Source organism: Pectinophora gossypiella, chromosome 15 (assembly GCF_024362695.1).
Source record: "Pectinophora gossypiella chromosome 15, ilPecGoss1.1, whole genome shotgun sequence".
Lineage (NCBI taxonomy): Eukaryota > Metazoa > Arthropoda > Insecta > Lepidoptera > Gelechiidae > Pectinophora > Pectinophora gossypiella.
In genome coordinates, this window is record NC_065418.1 from 2,122,071 (window position 1) to 2,134,185 (window position 12,115).

Sequence of the window (12,115 nt, forward strand, 5' to 3'; positions counted from 1 at the left end):
GGGTTGCGGTGAATTAAAACGTTCGTAAACACTTTCAGTACGATTATATTATTGAAATAAAGAACACAGGGGTAAAAAACAATACACAACGTGAAAATCGGTCTCTAGGTTTACAACACGGATTAACGTACGCGAGCGCGGCTGATCCCGAGGATGGCGTCGGGCGAACTGGCTAGCGGCGATAGGCGCAGGATTGGCCGGCCGCGAGCGGGTGCGAACGAGATAGACGTTCGGGAATACATGGGATAGCTAGCGCAGTGGAGCGAACGGAATGGCTATGCGGTTATACACGGTAGTGCGAATGTGACAGATAGACATTAGACTACACCGTACTGTTACAAGTGGAATTTTCTGTTGTGTTTGTATTTACTCTGAATAATGAGTAGAATAATCCCTCAAAGTTTTCGTTACGATGTCGCTAACAGCCTGTATACCACCCTCTACGCCAGCTAAGCTTTTATATGCTCAAATGTAAAATTTGCAAATATTGCTTTTTAGATGAATTGCCAAATTTCTCGTCCAAAATACTTCAGTGTCTCAAGACGAAAGTCTTTGACCAGTGCGTGTTGCCAGTGATGACCTACGGCAGTGAGACGTGGCCGCTTACTATGGGTCTCGTGAGGAGGCTCGGTGTCGCTCAGCGGGCAATGGAAAGAGCTATGCTCGGTATTTCCCTGCTCGATCGAATCAGAAATGAGGAGATCCGCAGGAGAACTAAAGTCACCGACATAGCTCGGAGAATTGCAAAGCTGAAGTGGCAGTGAGCAAGACACATAGCGAGGAGAACCGATGGCCGATGGGGCGGAAAGGTTCTTGAATGGCGACCACGTGTCGGACGACGCTCAGTGGGTAGGCCCGCTACAAGGTGGACCGACGATCTGGTGAAGGTCGCGGGAAGCCGCTGGATGCGGGCAGCGTAGGACCGATCGTCGTGGAGATCCTTGGGGGAGGCCTATGCCCAGCAGTGGGCGTCATACGGATGATGATGATGAGATGAATTGCTTCAATGTGGTCTGTTTACACCCTGAGAAGGCCAGAACTCTGATATAGTGTCGTGCTTCTATCGATAGTAATAATTATTATACATATACCGGGTGTTAGTGACATCGTAATATGTAAATATGCTCACGTCGTATCCCAAATGGGGTGGGCCACAAGTAAGCAAGGACAACTTTGAGCCATGTTGATACGAAGTCCTAAGATGAATAATATGATGAACCGTATGGCGACAAGTGATCCTTATCGAAAGAAGGAACACAATTCCTCAGTTGGAAACTTTGTTGATTACTTTACTTTGAAGTAATCTTCATCACTTTCATCATTTATCTTTGATTTCATAGAGCTCACACCATCATAAGATTTTCTTTGCGTAATGTCTTTCTTTCCTTACAAAACTGCTAGTAAAGCCTTTCTAACCCTGTGCGGCAGATATACAGAGTGTTAGTGACATCGTAACGAACTTTGAGGTATGATTCAGACCATGATTCTGAGTTGATATCAAATAGAATTTTCCGTCGCAAAAGTATGGAACTTTTGCATGAATTTTCCGACAGGAACACTATCTGACCTTATCCCTTCAGTATTCGTTACGGTGTCACTAACACCCATACGTACTTGCATGGCTACCTGTACGTATTTGTACGGGGTGTAAGTGACATCGTAATAAATATTCAGGGGGTGATTCTGCTGATTATTATGAGTTGGTAACTGCGGTGGTACTCGCAAAGGTCTCTACTCGCAATTGAGAAAAAAAAAAACATGAATTTCGCGACGAAAAATTCCACTTGATATTAATTCTGAATCTTTGTCTGAGTCATCCCCCTCAGTATTCGTTACGATGTGACTAACACCCTGTATACATAGATGGGATACTACTATTTATGTTTATACACATATATGATGTCATCTACATACAAATATCATTATAATATCTACATTATGCTTCGTTATTGAGCTGATAGACTTAGATATTTATAGATATTTTTGCAACTCGGGAAGGCAATGCCACAACAAAAGACTGACTGCCTTCGTGAGCTGCAAGGACCATGGTATAAGAAAACCAGGTATGCTCAAAAGTGACAGCTAGCATTTCAAGGTTAGCCCAGCTGACGTCACCCGACCCTTCGTTGACATTTCGTAAAAGTAAATTACCCACGTCTAATGTTTTTAATTTACTTTGCAAAGAAATTTTGTACTTTTAGTAAAAGATTTACGTACAATTTAGATGATTTTTGTATATGTGACAAATAATTGTAATTAAATAAGTACATTAGTCACTAATTCACTTTCATTAATAAAATGTACGTCTGTGGAATGTTGGAGATACCAATTTAATGGTAACACTTACGTCATGAAGGTGTAGTAATGGCGGCTTGTCATAGGATTGAGTATATACCATGGCAAGGACTATGTGGGTATATACATATTAGTTTCTTAGGTAAAGGTTAAGACCGTTAAGACTAGATACAGGGCACTGAAGGAACTAATTGGAGCGGTAGATGTTTTAAAAGCAAACAAAATAGGCCAATTTAATAAGTATTTTTTCATCGATGTTATATGGTTTAATTAAAATTAAAACACGGTGGCAACCTTCGCATATGACGATTCCTTAACCCTAAAGTTAGAAGGTTTAATTTTCACGTTTATAATAATAATGACGCATCCAAAAGTGATCTATTAAATTGGTCCTATTTTTATTATATTTATTGCGCCTCCATATAACACGAGCATGTTGCTCTTATGATCCAACTAGTGAAATCAGTTACTTTTTACTAAACGTCAAAACACGAAATTGCTATGGATTTGTATGAAAAAGCACACTGTGACGTAAAGGAAAAACGGGATAAAATGTACGACTTATAATTACGTTTTTCTTGATTACAATTCATACATAAGTTAAATAGAAAAAATAAAATGTTTCGTTGGATTTAGATAGGATTTAGATATTATCTCTTTATTTAGTAAGTAATCAGAATTTCATATATTAACTTAAACCTAGTAGTACACAACCTAATTGCCGATATCGGCCCCGATTCCTGCAGACACCTCCTAATTGTATTTTAAGTTATACCCGTAATTTTATTATCCGCCGAAAAGGGAGGGACGGATGACTGACAACTGTCCATTTAAAAATGAATGAATAACCCGGACAAATAAAATAGGCATTCCGCTGATATTCAACCTGTTTGACGTATGCCGTCAAATTAATTCTGTCGGGTTATTGGCCAATATATAATTTTGGGAGGGTTTCTTTTTCTGCCTTAAATTGATGTGTGTTCCATCAATTTTATGCCTGTCGATTGCACGTCCCTTTCCTTTTCGGTGGATAAGAAAATGACAGGTATAATTTAAAATAAAATTAGATGGTGTTTATTGGAATCAGCATCATTAAGTAATTGAATTTTTTTTGTATCAGAAATCAGAAATTATCGGGACTGAGAGCTATTATTATGCTTTGTTTCTATAAAATAACCTTTTCGTAAATACAAATCCAAAAGTATGAGACCTTTGTGCAGTAAAAGTTTATAGTTTCAAAACAAAAATCTTTTCCATACCTTACAACTTTTTTTATCCAAATTGTTGAGAAGATGAAGACGAGTTAAAGTTACTGATTGAGACTGTGGAGATCTTAAAATACACTAGGTACACTTTAAGAAGGCAAAGAAAGAGGGTAGACAGATATGTTCCATTCCAATTTCACCAGTCATCCCGTGATCATGGCACTTGCAACAGTGTCGAAATATCGGGAGTCTCGTATCCCTATTTCAAACGAGATAAGAACCCGTTGTTATGTGTTTTAATTGTCATAATAACCGCGTAAACTTAAAACAATGTACATACTTATACACTTTAAGAAGGTACGAAAAATAAAAGAAAAAAATAGACATCCTGTTTTAAATGTCAACCAGAAACTGCATCTAATTTGTCTAATTTTGACATGTTATATTTGATATTTTGAATTTTATTTTTAAAAGATTAATATGTGTACATTTTAAATATGTGCATGCTATTGTCAATAGCTGACTAGGAGGAACTAATTTTAATGACGACCAACAATGTAATATACCCTTCTAAATGGCAAATAAAGTATTATGATTATCTACCGCTTCCACTTTGCTCCAAAATAGGTACTACTCTATACACTTACTTAGGAGAGGAGTGTCAAAACCGAACGCTTTGCTCATAGACGACGCAATAGTAGGGCTAGGTGCCGAAGTGGAGTATCTTTCTAAACGCCTTCCGGAACTCAGGGTTGAAGATGGTGTAGATAACGGGGTTGAGGAAGGAGTTGATGTAGCCCAGCCAAGTGGTGAGCATGAAGGCAGTGACCCCTGGGGAGTAGGGCAGGTCGAACTTGGTGCAGATCGCGTCCAGGACTGAGCACGTGAAGAATGGCGCCCAGCAGAACAGGAACACGCCTGGAAAAGAAGTTTTTTTTAAATGTTTAACATTTTCGTATGCTAAGTATACCGATACAGGGTGTTAGTGACACAGTAACGAATACTGAGGGGAATGATTCAGACCATGATTATGAGTTAATATCAAGAGGAATTTTCCACAATTCATGCTTATTTTTTAACTACAGGTAGTCCTTCTAGGTCTTCCTCTGCCAGCCCTACTACCAACCTTCGTTTTCTATACCGCTATCGTCATCCTATTATCCTTCAATCCGCTCTATGTGTCCAAACCAACTTAACATTCCCTTCTCAATCTTAGTCACTATATTGTCTTATTACAAAATTTAACACCGCAGATGCTACAAAACGACCTCATTTCTACTGCATTAATCCTTCTTTCGTGCTTCTTCAAACAAACAAACTTTTTATCAGTGACATCCTTATTATCGTAGTCTATATTTTCAAAGTTTGAAATGAGATATCTACCATTAACGCTTGAACACCTGGCGTGAAAGCGTACAAAGGAATTTTATATTTTAAAGACTTTCAGAATGAGCACACGTGAAGGAGGTCTCATTAGAGCAGGGTGTCCTATATCAAGACATTAACGAGGTCAACGGAGAAGAGCGAGAAGCCGAGAAGCTATAAACAGCTGATATATATGTATACTTCTCATTCATCTCCATAGCCGAAGCTCCAGAAATACCGAAGAAAACTCGTAATAGACTTAGTTTGATAATTGAGCACTACTTCCTGCCTGTTGCATACTGGAAACTTGGACAGGTGCCTCCTCCTACTAAAGACGTACACGGTAAAAATAAAACAGTAGGTTCAGTTTTTTTTCTCTTTCATGTATCCTGCTTGTTATCATCATCAATTTAAGAGCCACACTCTTGTCGGTGCAGCTTTTTCCATGCTACTTTTTTAGGGAAAAATAGGGCAGTGGTTTCCCTCTTGCCTTCCGCCCCGCAGTACTCTGTCTGACGCAAGTCGGATGGCGCAGTCTATTACAAAGCCGTACTAGGACTCCTGTCTTTCGCCTCTGAATAGTACTGACAGTTACTGCTGCCCTCTGTCAGGTTTCTGCTTGTAGAGAACACTTTTTGTATACTGCCATGATTTGGTTTGCCAATACACCATTACTCTAAGTACAGGCAGACCGTCCTGCATTGACTGACTTTTTGTCTTGCTCTGTATTCAGATGCCATACGCGCCCGAGACAAGGATAGCAATATCAATACACAACACTGCTCAACATAGCAATCTGCCATCATGGACATTTAGCTGCTTCTTTGTTTGATTTCTTCTGTGTTTAGTCTTTGTAGCGGTGAGAGACGGCCCACTAATCTGTTTGAAAATCTCTTTATTAAAGATGGAATACTGGGGGGGGGGGGGGGGGGAGGTTAAAATGGCCACATCAAAGCAATTCATCTAAGAAAGCAATATTGCTATTTGACATTTGTTTGCGTTGCGCAATCACGTTTTTATGTGCGCAAATGTCAAATTGCAACATTGCTTTCTTAGATGAATTGCTTCGATGTGGCCATTTTAACCCCCCTGTTCTTCTTACGGTTACGATACGGATGCGATGATTATAGTCCACTTTAAAACTCCCCGCTCCGCACCAATTCGTATTGGGCGCTGAGGTAGATCACTTGAGAGCTAGAGTCAAGTCTTAAATGGCCTTAACCCTCTACTGCATAAATTATTAACGAAGAAAGAAAAATAAGTACCTAATCGTGGTGGCAAGTTGTTTTATATAGCATAATTTAACAATATAGAGTGTCTTTTTTCTTTTTATATATTACTTTAAAAAATATATCTGAAAGCCAGAAATGGCTTCATGTGTATTAAGATTCATGAATATTGAGCAAATAAGTAAGTATACAGGGTGTTAGTGACATCGTAACGAAAACTTTGAGGGATGATTCAGGCCATGATTCTGAGTTGATATCAAGTGGAATTTTCCGTCGTTGGTAGGTACCTTACACACCATTTATTTTCATATGCGCTAATGTCAAATTACAATATTGCTTTTTAGATGAATTGCTTCAATGTGGCCTTTTTAGCCCCTCTGTTCTTTGTAGACTGTGTACCTAATCTAACACGTGACGTGACTACAATTTATCGTCTCGCAACTCGCATCTCGCCATTATTCAGCATTTGTATTCAATAGAGCCTAGTTTAGTGCAGCTGTGTAGCGACTAGATATTTAGGGGTAGGTACGGTCACGAGCATTAATATGTATACACTTTGGTACCATGTCACATTAACTTTTTTGACAAATTGAACTGTAAGACTCACTAAATATCAAATATGTTAGTGCGACAGAGTCTTAAAGTGGGTACATTATATTGCTCATGACTGTACTACTCGTATAGGAGTGGTAGGCCAGTTGGTAGAACGCTTGCTTGAACACTTTATTATTATTATTTATACATTTATTGTTACAAACATAACGACCTCCGTGGTACAGTGGGTGAGCGTTGGGCTCACGATCTGTGTCTGTTCACTCTGGCCTTGAAAGCACCCGGGTTATATGCATTCGGAAATACAGAAGACGGCAGAGAATTCCACTCCTTGAAGTAAGCTTTATTTTCTGACAAATAAAATTCGTGCAAGTAACTGAGTTCAAATTCTTCTAAATGTATCATTAATCTATTCAACTATCAACACGATACTATCCCTAGCCACTCTACTATCGCAAAATGAAATAGTTATAGAGAGATATATACAAATATTGTAAGCAAATGCACAGAATGTACAAATGTACGATAAGCTGCAGAAGTCCAATCAGTTTCTTGCAAAGTAATAAATTAACTGGTTGCACTTAAGACCTTCTGGTTACACGTCGTTTCTGTAATAGACCATGAACACCTACAAAAACATACATTTTATAATTATGACGACTAATGGTTCATAAGTGGTAATATTCACCACTGTTTACAACTGTGACTGAACTTTTGCTCTTTGATTGTACATTGGATTAAAAAGTCCACATCGAAGCAATCATTGGGCACTTACTTTTAAATTGCTTTTTTAGATGAATTGCTTCGATGTGGCCAGGGTTACCCTCTGATTAACAAGTTTCCAACAAAGTTACAATTCATCTTACATCTAGTCGGTCCAGACTATAAGTTTGATGGTTGACAGATGCTCGTCCTAAACCGACAAGTCGGTCCCTGAGGCACCAACTTGTGTCAAGTCGTGCCACGACTTACTCGATACTTTGTCAATGGCACCCCAACGGCGCCCTCCGTTACCCAGAAGTTTCTGAAACTTTCTAGAAAATTCTGGAACTTTCCAGCAACACCCATGTTTTGATTTGCATTTATTTTTGTTTGGAGATTTTTTTATTGCGAAACACTTTGTAAGAAACGGGGTGTTGGATTGGTTTTGGAAAGTTTTAGTGTGTGAATGTAGCGATGGAAAATGTTTTGGTTGCGACCTTCTTTGTTGATGTTGTGACTTTTGAAACTTATATTGTTTGTTTATGTGGTGACTGAGTGTGAAGTCTGTGTGGACTTCTAATCCTTCGTGGCGACCGACATTGCATGCATCTTTCCTGTTGGCGTCGATGGGTATTCCCTCATTCAGCGCTTATCGCTATCGACCAACTAGAGTCGATTAATTCTTTCAAATATTCTTTCTCTCAGACGACGGGATCACAAAGTGATTTTTGTGATATATCCCCACCGGGATTAGAAACCGGGGCCTCCGGATCGTGAGTCCAACGCTGAACACTGGACCACAGAGGCGGATTTCTGATAGAAGGGTTATGGCTGGAGGTATTGGCATTTAACAAGAGCAACTTACCAAGTAGAATAGCCAGTCTGCGTGGTCTTCTTTTCCTTCTTGGCGAATGACTGCATCTTACTAGAGGACACACGAGAGGACAAGCACTTTACCAAGTACAGTGAACAACTTACCAAGTACAATAGCCAAGGTCTGCGTGGCCTTCTTCTCCTTCTTGGCGAACGACTTGGCACGCATCTTGCCCGCGCGGTTGGCTCGGAAGATGGTGAACCGTGCTGCGGCGGCCGCACTCCTGAACCGCTTTCGAGGAGTCGAGATCACGGAGCTGCTGCCTATCCGACTTAGCTTCTTCCTAAGGGAAAAAAACAGGGCATAAATAAGTTATCTTAAATGCAGTTTTCAACAGCCTCGGTCGTCTAATGGTTAGAGCGTTTGGCTCACGATCTGGAGGTCCGGGTTCGATTCCCGATGGGGACATTGTCGAAATCACTTTGTGAGACTGTCCTTTGTTTGGTAAGGACTTTTCAGGCTTGAATCACCTGATTGTCCGAAAAAGTAAGATGATTCCGTGCTTCGGAGGGCACGTTAAGCCGTTGGTCCCGGCTATTAGCCGTAAAAACAGCTCCACCAACCCGCATTGGAGTAGAGTGGTGGAGTATGCTCCATACCCCCTCCGGTTGATTGAGGGGAGGCCTGTGCCCAGCAGTGGGACGTATATAGGCTCTTTATGTTATGTTATGTAAATGCAGTTTTCACTAACACACTTGGCTCGACCATTATAGACGACGACACGGCTTACTACCTATCACGTTAGTCTAACAGAAAGCTTGGTCAGACGTGGGTACTTAATGCGATGGATGTGCCTCTGACTATCCCAATATTAATATAGTCGTGAATGTTCCCAAAATGGGAATGTTGAGAACATTTTCTTGTTTCGTACTTTTTAGAGCGTGATTTTTCCGTAGTTGGATGTTAGTTTTCAAACTTATATTTTTATTTAAATTGTTATTTCTTGTACTCTGGTCTTATCTGCCTAAAGGTTAGGTAATAAACTCTGAGTTGCTCAAACGCCAGTTAAATCGTCTGTTAGCTAATCAACTGTTATCTTTTAACTGTCTTTTATATTTAATGCTGTTGCGCAAAGAGAAAACCACACATACGACACGAATACGATGTGAACCACACACACGACAGCTAACTGATAGGTTTATAGATAAATTATCGTATTTATTGGCATATCCTGATGTCAGGGATATGGCTGTTGTATGGGTGGTCCATATAATGATTACTCGCTAAATGTTTTCTTTTTTGTTTTTCTTTTGTTAGAAAATAAGACAATTATATTGTGTAAGCCAGTTACGCCGTAACTGTGATTTACATCAGGTCTATATTTATAATAAAAGTTAATTAGTATTAATGCATAAATGTAAACCATATGGCACTACTAATTAAATAAATAAATAAGAGAAAATCCTTGTCAAAATATTGTCGTTAGCTAACTAAGCAAAACCTACAGGTTAATGTATTGCCATGCTGAAAAAACCGAAATGAATGAGTAATGAATGAATGAAGTATGAAAAGTGTCAGCTTTGTCTAATTTAAATCAAACGATCGCAGCGCCGCTAGTTTTGTGTCTTTTTACTGTGGGGAATATTCCCAAAGTGGCATAATTCCCGGGAACACCATACTTAATGTTGTTACGACATATAAAACGAATCCTAAAGCTGTTGGTCCCGGTTACAACTTACTGATATAAGTACGTAGTCGTTACATGAGTTACGTCAGGGGCCTATGGCGGCTCAATAATTACCCTGACACCAGGGTTGAAGGGGTTGGTAATCCACCTCACAACCCACACGATAGAAGAAGATCTAAAACGAAGTACTAATACCACCGGCATTTAGACTCGTGTAAGTACAAACGTGTAAAACAAACATCGTGGCGTCACGTCAGTTTGTCGACTCATTAAGACGTGTAGCACGCCACACGTCCCGTGGTGACTAGATTCACACGTTTTGGAAAAGCTTCAAACGTGTATCTGTCAGGAGTCGGGCTGTTTATAATGGGCTGATTTTACAGTATTTCCGGGCATAGATAACTTTGGATAGTCTTCTTTTTTATTGTATTCACTGTTTACAATATAAATAAAAATCATAGCTGGAAATCAAAACTTTTTAAGGTGATTTTTTTATTAAGTTCATAATATGCATGCTTGTAAACCTTCGTTCTCATAATATATATGGATAAATGTATATTTTTATTATTAATATTTCAATAAAAAAACACATTTTTCAAATCCCGGTATACCGGTATTGTTCTGGGGGCAATAACGAAAATACCGGGTTTGAAAATTGGTCCGGAATTGCGATCCCCAATTGCCATCCCTAGCGCTCGGATCCGAGCGGTAGGCGCCGCTACAATCTCTGCCCCACTCGGATCCGAGTGGGGAGCGAGGAATGTGATATGTAAACATTGCGACATTGCTATAAGAACGGCAATGCAGGACGGAAGGGGCGCGTCACAGGGATTGTAACCTGGAAACTGACAGAGGGAAGCAGTAACTGTCAGTACTATTCAGAGGCGGAGGACAGGAGTCCTAGTACGGCTTTGAAATATAATACTCTGGGCGCCATCCCACTCGGGTCAGACAGAGTGCTGCGGGGCAGCCGAGAAGAGCATGGCTCTTAAATTAGTGATGATGAAACATTGCGACATTAAACGGCAATCTATAGAGGCCAAATTACAGAATTATGTTTTATAAATACTTACATTACAACATTAATATAATATAGGTAGATAGTAACTTTCTTATCTGCCGCAAAGGAAAGGGACGGGTAATCGACAGGCATAAATTTTATGGATCGACACGACACGTCAAATAAAATTCAAACAGAAATCCAAAAACCATTCTCACTTTCTTGGACTTGTGTCTTTTAACACGAAAAATATAATTTTTAATTTTAATAAAATAAGCCAGCCGAAGTAACTAAAAAGTCGTTACGATTGCTGATTCGCCACCAAAAAGCTTTTAACAGTTAGCAATAATTTAGCAAACAGTAATTATAACGGGACCTTTAATTCTTCGCCACGTTTCGTGTCGTTTGAGGTCTCAATGCAGCTGTTGTGTTAATTTACGGCCGTAGTTATGTTCCCTTTTCATTTCCACTTTTTGCCGGAACCGGAGGAAGTATGGCAGGGAAACTGGTGTTGGTCAATTTACGGCGAGAAGTGTGGCAAAAATCTGAACCTCAATACATTTTCTGAGTCCTCGATAGCTGTTTGGGGAAGGCATGACAAACATCGTCGTTCTTTTTTTTTGACGTGACTTATTGTAGATTAGCCGCAGATGGCATTACCTACTTGGCCGGACAAATGGGGATCGCTGAAGGCTCTCATCCGGTACAACGTTTAAGACAACAGGCCTGAGGGTGAAAATTCCGCTTGATATTAACTCAGAATAATGAGCTGAATGTAGATGTAGATAGCGCTGTCCAATGTCGCTTTCGTTTAACCTTCTAATTTCATGGAAAACAGACATATGCATCTTTTATCCTTGTTTTTGGGTATAAATGATGACCCTTGTTATTACACCCAGGCGCATCCACACACATACACACACACACATCCCACACAATATTATTCTGATCGAAATAAAGAGAAGCAATATACCTAGGTAGCAACATAATTCTAAACATACTTATCTGATCCATATATGAAGCAACAATTATTGTTATATAATGCCCCTACCATTACATTATCATCATCACCAACATCAGCCCATTAACGTCCCCACTGCTGGGCCACGGGCCTTCCTTATGGATGGCTTAACGTGCCTTCCGAAGCACGGAGGAGCTCGAGATGAAAACTTTTTTTTGTGGTCACCCATCCTATGACGGGCCCTTGCGAAAGTTGCTTAACTTCAACAATTGCAGACCGAGCGCGTTTACCGCTGCGCCACCGAG

General features: G+C 39.9%; 1 protein-coding gene across 2 annotated transcripts in view; it reads right to left on the reverse strand.

The window, feature by feature from the left end:
- Positions 1 to 3,865: 3,865 nt before the first annotated feature.
- Positions 3,866 to 12,115, reverse strand: part of LOC126373113 (dopamine D2-like receptor) — a 43,122-nt gene continuing 34,872 nt past the window's right edge. For both annotated transcript variants that reach the window (XM_050019117.1, XM_050019118.1), the window contains exons 7-8: positions 8,327 to 8,505; positions 3,866 to 4,418 (exon numbers count right to left, since the gene is read on the reverse strand). In XM_050019117.1, coding sequence (XP_049875074.1) covers positions 4,204 to 4,418; positions 8,327 to 8,505 — 394 coding nt within the window. In that variant the 3' untranslated portion in view covers positions 3,866 to 4,203. The remainder of the gene's footprint in view (positions 4,419 to 8,326; positions 8,506 to 12,115) is intronic.